The sequence below is a fragment of the Dreissena polymorpha genome, chromosome 1 (assembly GCF_020536995.1).
Source record: "Dreissena polymorpha isolate Duluth1 chromosome 1, UMN_Dpol_1.0, whole genome shotgun sequence".
Classification (NCBI taxonomy): Eukaryota; Metazoa; Mollusca; class Bivalvia; order Myida; family Dreissenidae; genus Dreissena; species Dreissena polymorpha.
In genome coordinates, this window is record NC_068355.1 from 121429878 (window position 1) to 121448704 (window position 18827).

The window sequence follows — 18827 nt, forward strand, 5'->3', positions numbered from 1 at the left end:
GTCTTTAGCAGCCTTAGACAGGTACCATTAGATACATACTAACCTGTGTTAAGCAGCCTTAGACAGGTACCATTAGATACATTCTAACCTGTGTTAAGCAGCCTTAGACAGGTACCATTAGATACATTCTAACCTGTCTTTAGCAGCCTTAGACAGGTACCATTAGATACATTCTAACCTGTCTTAAGCAGCCTTAGACAGGTACCATTAGATACATTCTAACCTGTCTTTAGCAGCCTTATACAGGTACCATTAGATACATTCTAACCTGTGTTAAGCAGCCTTAGACAGGTACCATTAGATACGTTCTAACCTGTCTTTAGCAGCCTTAGACAGGTACCATTAGATACATTCTAACCTGTCTTTAGCAGCCTTAGACAAGTACCATTAGATACATTCTAACCTGTGTTAAGCAGCCTTAGACAGGTACCATTAGATACATTCTAACCTGTCTTTAGCAGCCTTAGACAGGTACCATTAGATACATTCTAACCTGTCTTTAGCAGCCTTAGACAGGTACCATTAGATACATTCTAACCTGTCTTTAGCAGCCTTAGACAGGTACCATTAGATACATTCTAACCTGTCTTTAGCAGCCTTAGACAGATACCATTAGATACATTCTAACATGTGTTATGCAGCCTTAGACAGGTACCATTAGATACATTCTAACCTGTCTTTAGCAGCCTTAGACAGGTACCATTAGAAACATTCTAACCTGTCTTTAGCAGCCTTAGACAGGTACCATTAGATACATTCTAACCTGTCTTTAGCAGCCTTAGACAGATACCATTAGATACATTCTAACATGTGTTATGCAGCCTTAGACAGGTACCATTAGATACATTCTAACCTGTCTTTAGCAGCATTAGACAGGTACCATTAGATACATTCTAACCTGTCTTTAGCAGCCTTATACAGGTACCATTAGATACATTCTAACCTGTGTTAAGCAGCCTTAGACAGGTACCATTAGATACATTCTAACCTGTCTTAAGCAGCCTTAGACAGGTACCATTAGATACATTCTAACCTGTGTTAAGCAGCCTTAGACAGGTACCATTAGATACATTCTAACCTGTGTTAAGCAGCCTTAGACAGGTACCATTAGATACATTCTAACCTGTGTTAAGCAGCCTTGGACAGGTACAATTAGATACATTCTAACCTGTGTTAAGCAGCCTTAGACAGGTACCATTAGATACATTCTAACCTGTGTTAAGCAGCCTTAGACAGGTACCATTAGATACATTCTAACCTGTGTTAAGCAGCCTTAGACAGGTACCATTAGATACATTCTAACCTGTCTTTAGCAGCCTTAGACAGGTACCATTAGATACATTCTAACCTGTCTTTAGCAGCCTTAGACAGGTACCATTAGATACATTCTAACCTGTCTTTAGCAGCCTTAGACAGATACCATTAGATACATTCTAACATGTGTTATGCAGCCTTAGACAGGTACCATTAGATACATTCTAACCTGTCTTTAGCAGCCTTAGACAGGTACCATTAGATACATTCTAACCTGTCTTTAGCAGCCTTAGACAGGTACCATTAGATACATTCTAACCTGTCTTTAGCAGCCTTAGACAGGTACCATTAGATACATTCTAACCTGTCTTTAGCAGCCTTAGACAGGTACCATTAGATACATTCTAACCTGTCTTTAGCAGCCTTAGACAGATACCATTAGATACATTCTAACATGTGTTATGCAGCCATAGACAGGTACCATTAGATACATTCTAACCTGTCTTTAGCAGCCTTAGACAGGTACCATTAGAAACATTCTAACCTGTCTTTAGCAGCCTTAGACAGGTACCATTAGATACATTCTAACCTGTCTTTAGCAGCCTTAGACAGATACCATTAGATACATTCTAACATGTGTTATGCAGCCTTAGACAGGTACCATTAGATACATTCTAACCTGTCTTTAGCAGCATTAGACAGGTACCATTAGATACATTCTAACCTGTCTTTAGCAGCCTTATACAGGTACCATTAGATACATTCTAACCTGTGTTAAGCAGCCTTAGACAGGTACCATTAGATACATTCTAACCTGTCTTAAGCAGCCTTAGACAGGTACCATTAGATACATTCTAACCTGTGTTAAGCAGCCTTAGACAGGTACCATTACATACATTCTAACCTGTCTTTAGCAGCCTTAGACAGGTACCATTAGATACATTCTAACCTGTCTTTAGCAGCCTTAGACAGGTACCATTATATACATTCTAACCTGTCTTTAGCAGCCTTAGACAGGTACCATTAGATACATTCTAACCTGTCTTTAGCAGCCTTAGACAGGTACCATTAGATACATTCTAACCTGTGTTAAGCAGCCTTAGACAGGTACCATTAGATACATTCTAACCTGTCTTTAGCAGCCTTAGACAGGTACCATTAGATACATTCTAACCTGTCTTTAGCAGCCTTAGACAGGTACCATTAGATACATTCTAACCTGTCTTTAGCAGCCTTAGACAGATACCATTAGATACATTCTAACATGTGTTATGCAGCCTTAGACAGGTACCATTAGATACATTCTAACCTGTCTTTAGCAGCCTTAGACAGGTACCATTAGATACATTCTAACCTGTCTTTAGCAGCCTTAGACAGGTACCATTAGATACATTCTAACCTGTGTTAAGCAGCCTTAGACAGGTACCATTAGATACATTCTAACCTGTGTTATGCAGCCTTAGACAGGTACCATTAGATACATTCTAACCTGTCTTTAGCAGCCTTAGACAGGTACCATTAGATACATTCTAACCTGTGTTAAGCAGCCTTAGACAGGTACCATTCGATACATTCTAACCTGTGTTAAGCAGCCTTAGACAGGTACCATTAGATACATTCTAACCTGTGTTAAGCAGCCTTAGACAGGTACCATTAGATACATTCTAACCTGTCTTTAGCAGCCTTAGACAGGTACCATTAGATACATTCTAACCTGTCTTTAGCAGCCTTAGACAGGTACCATTAGATACATTCTAACCTGTCTTTAGCAGCCTTAGACAGGTACCATTAGATACATTCTAACCTGTGTTAAGCAGCCTTAGACAGGTACCATTAGATACATTCTAACCTGTGTTAAGCAGCCTTAGACAGGTACCATTAGATACATTCTAACCTGTGTTATGCAGCCTTAGACAGGTACCATTAGATACATTCTAACCTGTGTTATGCAGCCTTAGACAGGTACCATTAGATACATTCTAACCTGTCTTTAGCAGCCTTAGACAGGTACCATTAGATACATTCTAACCTGTCTTTAGCAGCCTTAGACAGGTACCATTAGATACATTCTAACCTGTCTTCAGCAGCCTTAGACAGGTACCATTAGATACATTCTGACCTGTCTTCAGCAGCCTTAGACAGGTACCATTAGATACATTCTAACCTGTCTTTAGCAGCCTTAGACAGGTACCATTAGATACATTCTAACCTGTCTTCAGCAGCCTTAGACAGGTACCATTAGATACATTCTAACCTGTCTTCAGCAGCCTTAGACAGGTACCATTAGATACATTCTAACCTGTCTTTAGCAGCCTTAGACAGGTACCATTAGATACATTCTAACCTGTGTTATGCAGCCTTAGACAGGTACCATTAGATACATTCTAACCTGTCTTCAGCAGCCTTAGACAGGTACCATTAGATACATTCTAACCTGTGTTAAGCAGCCTTAGACAGGTACCATTAGATACATTCTAACCTGTGTTATGCAGCCTTAGACAGGTACCATTAGATACATTCTAACCTGTGTTAAGCAGCCTTAGATAGGTATTATAAGAAACAGTCTAACCTGTGTTTAGCAGCCATAGAGATGTACAATAAGATACATTCTCACCTGTGTTATGCATCCATGAATATGTATAGTAATATTTCACAAAATATTTTGTAAAATAAAGTTAACCCATACAAAATCGGTCTTCCATAAAGAAATATAGTAACACAGATCTAACGGGATACAGAATAGTCGTTTTTATTTTTGTGGCACAACATATTCCATTTCAATTTCCCGCAAAGATATCTATTCATACCACCCACAAACACTAACTTCGTACATGAGCATGTGTTGCATATATTGTTCCGGAAAAAAAAAAGAGCATTTTGTATCTTGATAAATCTATGTTACCAGACAACATAAAGCGTTGAAATTTTGGCTTAAAATATAAGGAACAGTAATTTTATTTTTTTTTACTTTATTTTTCGAAATATTGTACATAATATAGGTTGATTTTTGGGTCTATGGGCTTTTAATTTATGTGTTTAGATGATTTGTATTAAAATTTGTATTGACAAAATGTCAAATGTAATTTAAAGTTATTGTCAAATGTAAAATCCAATGCAAATGAGTTGCCTTGTTGTTTCAATCACCGTCTTGTGACCGCTTAACTAGGCAATAAATTAGGATTTTGTTGGATGAAAAATGCTTGCAAGTGGTTGCAGTATTATTTAAAAGTGTTACAAGAGCTGTACCAAGACATTGTTCTTGACAATTCTTCCGCTTTGATAGTATAATATTAATTTTCATACAGTCACCTGATACAAGGACCACAAAGATATGTTTGACATTGACTATCTGTAGTTGCAATATAGTTTATGTAAACTCAAAGCTAAAAATGTATTCATTAAAACAAGACATGTGACCATGTTGAGAATTTTTACAATTGACCATTCATTTAGTTGAATTAAAATTAATGTATTATTAAGGTATTCAAATTTGGAAAAATAAGTTACATAGACACAAAATTGACAAACAATACCTCCATCATAAGGTATATGGACAAAAAATTGTAGCACATTACCTCTATCAAATCTCAAGTTATTGAGTTGAAACCATTTGTCTACTATTAGTAACAATGAGCCCTAAGACATGAATGACATGTCAAATCAATACCTGTAATAGAAACAGTGATACGGAGAGGTTGCACTTTGACCTTCACCAAATCCTAACACAGACGCCACAGTTGATATTTGGGTGAGGTATATATATGTCTGCCTAATCAGTGCATAGGCAAGCAAACATGATTTAAGTTGGATGGGATACAGACTGACTGCTAAGCCAGGTGACCTCAGACTCCAGATGACCACTAAGTCAGGCTGCACTGCAATTGAAAAAATGCGTCCACCTACTTGTTACAGGCCATTCTCCACTTGGGCCCTGACGTGACGTCCAGCACTAGCACACCATTCTCACACTCCACACACTCAGACACGCCTGTGTGCGCCAGGGAGTGCTGACACGTCGGATGTGTGCACTCACTGCACCCCATACCCTTGCGCATGTCCTTGAACGGGGGGTTGTTGAAGCAGTACGGACACAAGGGGTATGTCTGGTACAACAAAGAAACATTTCTGAATGACTGAATATTAGCAAATCTAGGTTATATTTAGGATTGTTTGTATACTTAGATCTTTGGCTATTATTTACACATTTAATAGAAGTCAATTAACCTGCTCATACTTAACCTAAGAAAGCTAGTGAAAATGTATCAAGTACACATAATTATGCCTCTAACTAACATATGCCCCATTTGAATGCGAGGTAGTGGGAGTATGGCCCCATAAAGGTGTTACTGTCCGATATGGACACAAGTTATTTGGCTGTGACAGAAATTAATCCTGCGATTTGTAATCCACCATTTTGGAGACAACTTGCCAATAAGGCATTATAAATAGTAGGCAGGAAAAGAACTAGATTCAAATATCAGAGTGCTCCATCCTTCTTCATTTGGAGATCCTCGAATTTGTAGTCAAACCCTTTACCAACTGAGTTTGCCAGGTGTGTAAGCGTTTGGGAAAAGTGGGCTCCAACAAATTGCAGTTTTAAGCTGCAAGACAACCATACCTTCCCACAAGCCCCTGTAGTCCACAGTACCAACTCAAAGTCATCAAGGGGACACTTGAGACAATCATACCTTCCCACTTGCCCCTGTAGTCCAAAGTACCAACTCAAAGTCATCAAGGGGACACTTGAGACAACCATACCTTCTCATGTGCCCCTGTAGTCCACAGTACCAACTCAAAGTCATCAAGGGGACACTTGAGACAACCATACCTTCCCACTTGCCCCTGTAGTCCACAGTACCAACTCAAAGTCATGAAGGGAACACTTGAGACAACCATACCTTCCCACGTGCCCCTGTAGTCCACAGTACCAACTCAAAGTCATCGAGGGGACACTTGAGACAACCATACCTTCTCACATGCGCCTGAAGTCCACAGTACCAACTCAAAGTCATCAAGGGGACACTTGAGACAACCATACCTTCTCACATGCCCCTGTTTTCCACAGTACCAACTCAAAGTCATCAAGGGGACACTTGAGACAACAATACCTTCCCACTTGCCCCTGTAGTCCACAGTACCAACTCAAAGTCATCGAGGGTACACTTGAGACAACCATACCTTCCCACGTGCCCCTGTAGTCCACAGTACCAACTCAAAGTCATCGAGGGGACACTTGAGCTCCTTATACAGCTTGATGTTGCCGTTCTGAGGCAGCGTGTAGGTCTCGTCACACGAGGAGCAGTGCAGGCGACTCGGTTTGGCCTGAATGTACTTCATGTAGCGGCGACATTTCCCACATCTGAAGGTGCAAATAAGCAACATATACAATTGTTGTATTTATAATGAACAAAGTTCAAAGAGATTTACTCACAGCATTTGGTATACAGTTCATTTATAAATATGTTAAAATTCTACCGTACCTAAACCTTGAAATAAGTTGTATACAAAACTTGTCATTCTGATTCCTGTTTGTAGAAAAACCCTTCCAAAAGATAAGCCATTGATACAAGCTGTATATGAATGGTAGTATCAATCCTATAACTACAGTTGATACTGTTTGTGAATTGGATAGAAATTTTAAAAAGGTAAGCTTGTTTGCCCACTGGCCAAATAAGTATTTTTTCCCAAAATCTAGGATATTCTGAAGTTAGTCTCAAACCATGACAAAAAAAAAATATTTTCTAAAATTCAAATCCACAATTCTTTAACTAGCCAACTATAAAATTCCCCAACCGTGCCAAATTCTTCCCAGACGCAGAAAGCGGTGAAAACGAGACCTCAAAAAGCTCATCCATTCCAGAGATGTTCAGTACAAAGTACTTGAACTTCAGATGGAAGATGTTGATGCCATGCTGCAGGACTGACTCATACTCTGCCTTCCCCGCTGCTATCAGGTTCAGTTGCTGCTCCACTGCCGAACGCATCGTCGGCAAAACTAGGTCTGGATCGATCTGCAGGTTTTAAGGAAGTACTGTTTTTGGCAATGTTTTGACAAGATTTTAATCGAAATATTGAATAAGTTTCGCATTTTGAGCACAAATTAAAGAAGCACTTCTAAGCACTAGAAATGATGAAAGGAAAAAATCTAAATTGCCCTTAAAGTATACCACCATTCAAACTTTGTGTGGGAGTCATAAACACAGAAATTGCATGGGTTACACACTTTTGTTTGTGGGAGTACACAAACGTTTTTGTGGGTGCGTGAAAACGTTTATGTTCTATGTGTGGGCAAAAAACTGTGTTAGTGGGACATTGTGGTGATAAAAAATAATTGTATTAAATGTGGAAGAACAGCCCCAGTTAACACCATCTGATAACCATAAATCAGCACTATGCTCAGTATGAGCATTTGATCAGCACTATGCTCAGTGTGGACACTTGATCAGCACTATGCTCAGTGTGGACACTTGATCAGCACTATACTCAGTGTGGACACTTGATCAGCACTATGCTCAGTGTGGACACTTGATCAGCACTATGCTCAGTGTGGAAACTTGATCAGCACTATGCTCAGTATGAGCACTTGATCAGCACTATGCTCAGTATGAGCACTTGATCAGCGCTATGCTCAGTGTGGACACTTGATCAGAACTATGCTCAGTGTGGGCACTTGATCAGCACTATGCTCAGTATGAGCACTTGATCAGCACTATGCTCAGTGTGGACACTTGATCAGCACTATGCTCAGTGTGGACACTTGATCAGCACTATGCTCAGTGAGAGCACTTGATCAGCACTATGCTCAGTGTGGGCACTTGATCAGCACTATGCTCAGTGTGAGCACTTGATCAGCACTATGCTCAGTGTGGACACTTGATCAGCACTATGCTCAGTGTGGACACTTCATCAGCACTATGCTCAGCATTGGCACTTCGTCAGCACTATGATCAGTGTAAGCACTTGATCAGCACTATGCTCAGTGTGGGCACTTGATCAGCACTATGCTCAGTGTGGGCACTTGATCAGCACTATGCTCAGTGTGGGCACTTGATCAGCACTATGCTCAGTGGGGGCACTTGATCAGCACTATGCTCAGTGGGGGCACTTGATCAGCACTATGCTCAGTGTGGGCACTTAATCAGCACTATGCTCAGTGTGGGCACTTGATCAGTACTATGCTCAGTGGGGGCACTTGATCAGCACTATGCTCAGTGTGGGCACTTTATCAGCACTATGCTCAGTGGGGGCACTTGATCAGCGCTATGCTCAGTGTGGACACTTGATCAGAACTATGCTCAGTGTGGGCACTTTATCAGCACTATGCTCAGTGTGGACACTTGATCAGCACTATGCTCAGTGTGGACACTTGATCAGCACTATGCTCAGTGTGGAAACTTGATCAGCACTATGCTCAGTATGAGCACTTGATCAGCACTATGCTCAGTATGAGCACTTGATCAGCGCTATGCTCAGTGTGGACACTTGATCAGAACTATGCTCAGTGTGGGCACTTGATCAGCACTATGCTCAGTATGAGCACTTGATCAGCACTATGCTCAGTGTGGACACTTGATCAGCACTATGCTCAGTGTGGACACTTGATCAGCACTATGCTCAGTGTGGACACTTGATCAGCACTATGCTCAGTGTGGGCACTTGATCAGCACTATGCTCAGTGTGAGCACTTGATCAGCACTATGCTCAGTGTGGACACTTGATCAGCACTATGCTCAGTGTGGACACTTCATCAGCACTATGCTCAGCATTGGCACTTCGTCAGCACTATGATCAGTGTAAGCACTTGATCAGCACTATGCTCAGTGTGGGCACTTGATCAGCACTATGCTCAGTGTGGGCACTTGGTCAGCACTATGCTCAGTGTGGGCACTTGATCAGCACTATGCTCAGTGGGGGCACTTGATCAGCACTATGCTCAGTGGGGGCACTTGATCAGCACTATGCTCAGTGTGGGCACTTAATCAGCACTATGCTCAGTGTGGGCACTTGATCAGTACTATGCTCAGTGGGGGCACTTGATCAGCACTATGCTCAGTGTGGGCACTTTATCAGCACTATGCTCAGTGGGGGCACTTGATCAGCACTATGTTCAGTGGGGGCACTTGATCAGCACTATGCTCAGTGGGGGCACTTGATCAGCACTATGCTCGGTGGGGGCATTCGGGTTTGTGCCCCTGGACAATGTTTATGAATCATGAGAAGTTAAATGCAAATTGGACACAAATTTTAGAAAAAGAAATAGTGACAGACACAGGGTTTGCTCTTATATTTTTCCATATCAGGCAACTGCTACACATTTCAATTAAGCCGTTTGGTCATTAAACATTTCTCCAAAAATAAAAGAAATTCTAATCCAAAAATATCAATGTTGCTAAGAGAATTTTGAGCTTGAAGAGTCTTGCAACCAATCAACTAACATCAATACTTAAGCTATGACTATACCTTAAAACTCTGTAAGAGGGGCTATAAAACTAATAAAATACCTGTAATGGCCTCTTTACCCACCTTCTGATAACCATGCACCAGAACTATGCCCAGCGTAGTGGGCTTCAGTTTGCGGCCAGCAATGATTTGGACGTAGTTGCGCTCGCAGATGTTGTTGATGTGGACAGGTATACTGGCGTCCGTGCCTATGCCATGCTTCTCCATGAGTGTGATCAGCTCAGACTCTGTGAGGTAGTCCGGGGGGCAGGTCTGCTTCTCCACCATCTTCACCTGAGTGGATAGGGGACTGTGGTCAGTAAAGCTCGGCAACAATAATGGAGAGCAGATTGAGGTAATTATACCTTGACAACATTAACAGAAAGGTATTGTGGTAAACGTAACTCAACAACATAAGTGAAGAGAGGATTGTGGTTATAAAAACTCAACAACATTAACAGAGAGGGGATTGTGGTAATAAAAACTCAACAACATTAACAGAGAGGGGATTGTGGTAATAAAAACTCAACAACATTAACAGAGGGTGATTGTGGTTATCATTACTCAACAACATTAACAGAGGGTGATTGTCGTTATCATTACTCAACAACATTAACAGAGGGTGATTGTGGTCATTATTACTCAACAACATTAACAGAGGGTGATTGTCGTTATCATTACTCAACAACATTAACAGAAGGGGGGATTGTGGTAATCAAAACTCAACATTAACAGAGGTGAGATTGTGGTAATATAATAAAAACTCAACAACATTTACAGAGGGGGATTGTGGTAATAAACACTCAACAACATTAACAGAGGGGGGATTGTGGTAATTATAGATCAAACAAGAGCACCACATAACAGGTGCCAAATATATGAACAAGAGCACCGCCTTGCGGGTGCTGACTGCTCATCTATTTTTCTTTTTAAAGATGAAGGGACCTATCTCAATACTTCAATCAAAAAAGATGGAGGGGTGGGGTGGAGAGGGGTGTATAGTGTGGGGGTGTGGTCATTTATTACATTATCTTCCAAAAATAAGTAATAAAAATGCATAAAAAAATAAATAAATTAGGGGGTGGGGGATTCTTGGGTGGGATAGTTAGATGGTTTTTCAAAAATAAAATAATAAAAGTAAAAAAATTTGTTTTTAAACCATGTTTCAAAAATAAAAGAAATTCTGGGGGGGGGCATGGGGGATGGTTTGGGTGGAGTCTATTGTTGAATTGTAGTATGTCAGGTAAGAGTTGTTTTGTCAAAGTATCAATCAAATCTATCATAAATAACGAAGTCATGGCAATTTTAGCAAAATTTAATTATTTGACGTTAAGAGACAAGGTCATTCAAAGGTCAAGGAAAATTTCAACTTGCCAGGTACAGTACCCTCATGGTAGTATGAAAGTATTTGAAGTTTGAAACCAATAGCCTTGATACTTAGAAGTAAAGAGGATGTAAACACAAAATTTAACCATATATTCAAAGTTACTTAGTAAAAAAAGGGCCATAATTCTGTCAAAATGACAACCAAAGTTATGCAACTTGTCCTGTACAGTCCCCTTATGATAGTTTACGAGTGTTTCAAGTCTGAAAGCAATAGCTATGATACTTTAGGAGTAAAGTTGACCAAAACACAAAACTTAACGAAATTTTCAATTTTCTAAGTATAAAGGGGCCATAATTCTGACAAAATGCCAGTCAGAGTTACACAAGTTTGCCTGCACAGTCCCCTTATGATAGTTAGTAAGTGTAACAAGTATGAAAGCAATAGCTTTGATACTCTAGTAATAAAGTGGACCTAAACACAAAACTTAACCAAATTTTCTATTTTCTAAGTATAAGAAGGGCACATAATTCTGTCAAAATGCACGCCAGAGTTATCTAACTTTGCCTGCCCACTCCCCTCATAATAGTTAGTAAGTGTACCAAATTTGAATGCAATAGCTTTGATACTTTATGAGAAAAGTGGACCTAAACACAAAACTTAACCGGACGCCGACGCAGACTCCTATGTCGATGCCAAGGTGATGACAATAGCTCATAATTTTTTTTTTTTAAATAGATGAGCTAATAAATGAAAGCTTGTCAGAATTTTTTTTGAATTTTTCTTTTAAGAGGTCACAGTGACCTTGACCTTTGACCTAGTGACCCAAACCCAAAAATGGATGTGTCATGTAGAACTCAATAAGGTGCATCTACATATGAAGTTTCAAAGTTGTAGGTGGAAGCACTTTGATTTTAGAGCCAATGTTCAAAAGGTTAAGAAAATATTAAGGTTTAAGCACAACGCAGACGACACGCCACAACAAGACGAGCTGGCTATGACAATATCTCGGGTTTACTCCGAAAACAGCTGAGCTTAAAATGAAGCTTAAACTCTATTTACATAAAATACGTGCTTGAATTGTGTTGTATATTTGTATTTGGTTTGTAAAAATGAACATGTTTTCTGACTTCAATGAGGCTATAACTGTACATTCATAGATGTAAAACTAAGGACCAAGAAAAATGTCCAGTGTTTGTATATATACAGGTTTCAACTGGTGATTTTGTAACTAACACAATTTTCTACTTGAAGACTCATGCATATAAAGGTGATTAATGTAAAGTTTGACTCAAAATTTAATCAAATCTTGAATATTCAAATTTAAAGAATATTCTTTAAGTCTAAGAATTGTATGGGGAATAAGGGCCCAGATATATCCATGTAAGAAGGTTTAAAAAGCTTTAAACTTATCGTACATCTTGTACTGGGCACAGCTGATCCTTCCGAAAGTCCGGTACCCGCTCATCGCTAGTGATGGCCTGCCACGTCATGACACCTGTGTAGCCAGGATCCAGCAGCTGCTTCCCAGTGAATGAGAAGTGTTCCCCACCCACATCAAAGTATACTGTCGTCTGCAAGTACTTGCAGTCCGGACTGATCTAAATGAAGAAGAAGACATGACGATCAAAATTGTAGTGGCAATAAAAAAATTGAATAGTGATGAACAATTGGTATTTAATAATGTGCGATTTAAAACCTAGTCAGAAATTTACTTTTTGGGAATATTGTTTTTACAGGGCATTATATGTGACAGGCATTTTCCCAGGCATTTTTATGAAGCACAGCAGCCCCAGGGTGTCTGGACTTCACAATCAATATTGCCATGGCTTAAAGTTCCTCAAGTGCTTGCAGGTTACATTATACTAAATAAATTGGATTATGTTTGGTCCATTAAAAAATAGTGCCAATTTCTAAAGAGTTCCTTTTCTCTTCTTGTTTCAAAGCCATTTAGCGATCGCACCCATGCTTTTGTGATTATATCCTTCATCCTTTATGTGTCTTCAACATAATGGTGCATTTCTTTGGTGATTACATTGAAAGATGAACATTTGGAGTGCTTTAATTGAAGTATCAAGCTTTTGTGGAAATTTCCCTTCCAAAACTCTGTTTTCCGAGGGTGCTTGCCTTTGGGCTAATTTAACTTCCGTAGAAGTTGTTAGGTTTATTTTTTACAGTCATTGATAGCGATCAGTTTAATCATCAAAAGGATACAGGTCTTGCAGAGTTTGATTTGAATCAGAAAAGGCAAGAAAAATGCTTTAATAGTTTGAAAAAACAGCTGCAACAATCACTACAGCTTTGCAGCTGTTGGTAGGTACTTGAAAAAGCTGTCAAAAACACAAAAACAAACAAAGTGTTGCTTTCTTACACATCTCTTTGTATTAAAATCAAAGCAATTTAAAGGACCTTATATGACAGAGTAATATTAAGCATTTCAGATTGCGACTACAGCACAAGGAAAAGGGTAAACACCGAAAGTCGTGCTCGCATGAAGTCTGCTGTCCACTATGCTATGATGATGGTCTGCATAGAAGGGCCAGACATTAAGGCAATGGACTTCGGAAACAAGGTTGATGTGGTAGAACAATTTTTTAATTAACAAGAGATGTGTTCGTCAGAAACACAATGCCCCTTACTGCACCGCTTTGAAATAAAATTTCTATTTATCATTTGGCAGGTATAGAAATTATCTCCCTTAAAAGCTTATTACTTCCCTTGGATTTTGTCCAAATCAATGGGGGGGGGGTCTGTAGACAGTCTAAAATGACTAAGTCAGACATCACTGACAACCAAGGCCTGTGGTTAGTCAAAGAGATCATAGCCAGAGTTCATCATGTATCTATGGACATAAGTCCACTTTTTTCTTTTTCATAAGTCCACAGGTATGTAATGAACCCTACCATTCACAAATTAGTAATTAGTACAGGAAAGAAATGATAATTATATAATAAAAAAAAACAACGTTTGACAAATCAATCATTTGAGTTATAAATAATCAAAATAAAAAATCTGTACAGTAACTGTGAAAAGAACTTTAATTCTTGGTAAGGAAATATATAATCTGAGATTTATAATTATATAAATTACTTCCCTTGAAAATAATTGTCTCTAACAAATCTCTATTTTTAGTTGCAATTAATTAAAAGCCACTACCGTGACTGTAGATTCACCACTCAAACTGTGCAGCTCCATGAGATACACATGCATGCCAAATATCAAGTTGCTATGTTCAATATTGAATAATTATCTCCCTTTAAAGCTTTTTACTTCCCTTGGATTTGTATTTTTGACCTTAGGCCTTGAAGGATGACCTTGACTTTTTACCACGATGTGTTTGTCAATGCCGCCTACTGCGCCGCTTTGATTTTTTTAACAAAAATATATAATTTGGCAGGTCAGATAATTATGTCCATTTAAAGCTTATTACTTCCCTTGGATTTGTTTTTTCGACCAAGTGACTTAATTTTTGACCCGGCATGACCCATATTCGAACCTGACGTAGATATTGTCTAGATACAACTTCTGACCAAGTTTCGTAAAGATAGGATGAAAACTATTTGAACAAGACTATTGCCAAGCAATATATGTCCCCTACCGGCTCCACCATTGTCAGAAATTCCACCATTGTCCGATTTTTTTTATTTGTTGCCATAGCAACCAGAATTTTTGACGTAGGAACAAAATGAAATGATGTGCATAATTTCCATATTGCCATCTATCCATGTTTCAAGTTTTATGAAAAAATATGTACAACTTTTAAAGTTATCGCAGGATCCAAAAAAAACACCATTTTCAGCAGTATTTCTAGTCTATTTGTTACCATAGCAACCAAAATTTTTGAAGTAGGAACAAAATGAAATGACGTGCATAATGTCCATATTGCCATCTATCCATGTTTCAAGTTTCATGAAAAAATATGAAGAACTTTTTAAGTTATCGCAGGATTCAGAAAAGTGTGACATACTCACAGACAGACAGACACACAGAGCGCAAACCGGTGAAACCGGTAGGGGACAATAAGAGAGCGGACACAAAAAGTGTGACAGACTGACAGACAGACTGACAGACAGACAGTGCGAAAACTATATACCCCCTTTTCTTCGAAAGAGGGCATAAAAATCGTCTATCTTTACACTTGTGGTATAACATAATTGTGCTGTTTTTTGTTGTTTTTTCCAAAAATAAATAAATAATATAAAAAAGTGTTTTAATAGGTCCGCGGTAGTTTAGATTTTGATTAAGAACATGTAGAAAATATATTTTTAACAAGATATGTGTTTGTCAGAAACACTTTGTCCCCTTTTGCGCCGCTTTGAAGCTATATATATTTGACCTTTGACCTTAAAGGATGACCTTGACCTTTCACCACTCAAAATGTGCAGCTCCATGAAATACACATGCATGCCAAATATCAAGTTGCTATCTTCAATATTGCAAAAGTTATTGCAAATGTTAAAGTTGGGGCAAACAAACAAACAAACACACAAACCAACAGACAGTGCAAAAACAATATGTCCCCCACTATAGTGGTGGGGGACATAAAATAAATGCGCGTATTCCCATTTTAGGCTGTCATGCCGCTGTGCCTAACTAAAATCCTGGGGAATGCCTGTGTTAGTAGAATGTATACCAGTATTGATTCATCATAAATAATTGAAAGGCTAGAAACACTTTTGCAAAGTTTGATGTTTTAAGGTAGCGCACCTCTAATGATTTCCCGCGATTTATTTTACGATCATTGCCGATCTTAAATGATCGGTTATTTCCGAGAGATGCAGTTTATTTTTTCAAACTTCGAAATTTGATATGTGTTTACCTAATTCATTTAGAATACATTATTTTCACTATAAATATTGACTTTGATCCAATTATCATCTGAAAAATACCATTTCGCGATTTCTTCAAAAATCGATTAGCCTTTTTACCTGTTTACTTAAGCAGATCTAATTTAAGAGTGCTGTGATGTGAAGTTGTCATGGCCGAGTGGTTAAGGCGATGCACCAGGAATCTATTGGGATCTTCCAGCGCAGGTTCGAATCCTGCCGACATCGCATACGTTTTGCGACGCGTTTTATTTCTTTTCTAACGTAATTTGATTTAATATAGCATATAAGCTATGTTTATTGTTAAATATGTTGAAAATTGTAACAACATCCTTCAATTTTTAAGATGAAAACAACGTTATGGCTAAATTGGGTAAATTACTGCTGAAAATACGAATGATGCATGTTGCATTTTTATTTTTATTTCAAAAAGTAAACGGTAAATCTGTCTATTTCTTGATATTTTTGCTGTATATAGTGTTTCTATAAAAAATAAGTTTAAAATATAACTTAAATGATACTATTTTGAATTTTATGACACTTTGTTTTTAACCGACCCAATTTTTACTTGGCTGAAATCACTTACATTTCATGGCGCTATTCCATAGATAAAAAATTGTAAAAAATAAATGTCTGTAAAAGAATACTTATTTCATCTTGTTTAAACTTTAAACACCTTTACTGCATCTGTACACACCAACTGCATGCCCATATTTGTAAATCTGAATGAATTATGGAACTTTTATATACCCCAGGGGCGAAAATAAACTGGACAAAAGCCGAGCGTGAGGGTGGTTTTGAAAAAATCGGTATATTTTTTTTAAAAGCATGGAAAGCCTACCTACAAATTTGCATGTAGTTCAGTGAAATGATGCTGATTAGGAAAATAATTAAGTAAATTATATTTGGATATGTGCCCATTAGGGGTGCGCTACCTTAAAATGGGACCCTTTGGAAATTGGATTTACTGGTATCTTACTAGAAGGGCAAAGAAAACAATTTTTGCAAGGGGTCAATAATGCTGATCTGGTCACCAAGACCGGATGTTTACCTCTGCAATAAATTTCACTGGTTACCAGAGCAATTACTTGAACTAGTTACCCTGGTAACGAAGTGAAATAGTTATCATAGTAATAAAGTGAACTGGTTACAATGGCAATGATATGAATATGAACTGCTTAACATGGCAATAAAATGAACTATTTACCGTGGCAATAAAGTGTCTGGTGATGTAGTCATAGAGGCGGAAGGAGTCATGTCCCAGCTCGCTCTCTGTGGCTGACCTCATAGGAGTGATTGGGGGGTGATCCCCAACATCTGTACCCTTCCTGACAACACATACAGAGCAGGGACAATAATAAAGCTACTAAGGAAAAACATCAGGAATCTTATTTACATTTATAAAATTCCTGAAATAATTGGCAATGTCATGTTTAGGTTTACATTTTAACATGGAAAATACTGCTTAAACAATTAATATTTTTGATATTCTTTAACAAAATTTATTCTTTTCTCTCAACAAAAACCATTTCCCTACAAGCTTTATGAATACCAGTCCAGGGCCCACTAAACACAAAAGATTTCTTACACTTCAATATTCTTCAATCTGCTTGTTCAAACAAAGATGTTATATTGTTTCTTGATGCGCTTCAGTAACTACTTTCATACAAGAGCACCGCCTTGCGGGTGCAGACCGCTCATCTATTTTCTTTTTAAAGGTGAAGGGACTCTCATTTTCAATCACAAAGGAGGGAGGGGTGGAGTGAAGAAGGGTGCATTGTGTGGGGGTGTGGACATTTATTACATTATCTTCCAAAAATGCAAAAAAAATGAAAAAAAAAATCGGGGGGGGGGTGGGTGGGGGGTGGGGGGGTGGGGGGGTGGGGGAGAGATTCTTGGGTGCTATGTTTGGACGGTATTTCAAACATAAAATAATAAAAATAAATATTTGTGTTTTTTAACCGTTTCAAAAAAAAATGGGGGGGGGGTGAGGTGGGGGGGGTATAGTGTGGGTGTGTAGTGGTAATTTGTGATATGATATTAAAAAAAAAAAAATAATAAATTTAGGGGGGGGATTCGGGTGGGGGGAGTGGGGGGTGGGGGGGGGGGGGGATTCTTGGGTGCGATGGTTGGACGGTATTTCAAACATAAAATAATAAAAATAAATAGTTTTGTTTTTTAACCGTTTAAAAAAATAAATTTGGGGAGGGGGTGGGGTGGGGGGGTATAGTGTGAGGGTGTGGTGGTCATTTGTGAGATGATCTTTAAAAAAAAAAAAAATATGGGGGGGATTCGGGGGGGGGGGGGGCATGGGCGATGGTTTGGGTGGAGTCTACTGTGGTATGTCAGGTAAGAGTAGTTTTGTCAAAGTATCAATCAAATCTAATCATAAATAAAGAAGTTATGGCAATTTTAGCAAAATTTAATAATTTGACCTTGAGAGTCAAGGTCATTCAAAGGTCAAGGTAAAATTCAACTTGCCAGGTACAGTAACCTCATGATACCATGAAAGTATTTGAAGTTTGAAAGCAATAGCCTTGATACTTAAGAAGTAAAGTGGATCGAAACACAAAATTTAACCATATATTCAAAGTTACTAAGTCAAAAAAGGGCCATAATTCCGTAAAAACGACATCCAGAGTTATCATTGCAACTTGTCCTTTTACTGTACCCTTATGATAGTTTGCGAGTGTTCCAAGTATGAAAGCAATATCTATGATACTTTAGGGGTAAAGTGGACCAAAACACAAAACTTAACCAAACTTTCAATTTTATTAGTATAAAGGGCCCATAATTCCGTCCAAATGCCAGTCAGAGTTACATAACTTTGCCTGCACAGTCCCCTTTTGATAGTTAATAAGTGTTGCAAGTATGAAAGCAATAGCTTTGATACTGTAGGAATAAAGTGGACCTAAACACAAAACATAACCAAATTTTCAATTTTCTAAGTATAAAAAGGGCACATAATTCTGTCAAAATGCCAG

General features: G+C 38.6%; 1 protein-coding gene across 1 annotated transcript in view; it reads right to left on the reverse strand.

Moving 5' to 3' along the window:
• Nucleotides 1–18827, reverse strand: part of LOC127847317 (DNA topoisomerase 3-beta-1-like) — a 54067-nt gene that overhangs the window by 6099 nt on the left and 29141 nt on the right. Inside the window, exons 10-15 of the mRNA XM_052379158.1 lie at nt 17051–17171; nt 12436–12618; nt 9778–9987; nt 7048–7265; nt 6433–6613; nt 5158–5357 (exon numbers count right to left, since the gene is read on the reverse strand). Of these exons, the coding sequence (XP_052235118.1) occupies nt 5158–5357; nt 6433–6613; nt 7048–7265; nt 9778–9987; nt 12436–12618; nt 17051–17171 (1113 nt within the window). The remainder of the gene's footprint in view (nt 1–5157; nt 5358–6432; nt 6614–7047; nt 7266–9777; nt 9988–12435; nt 12619–17050; nt 17172–18827) is intronic.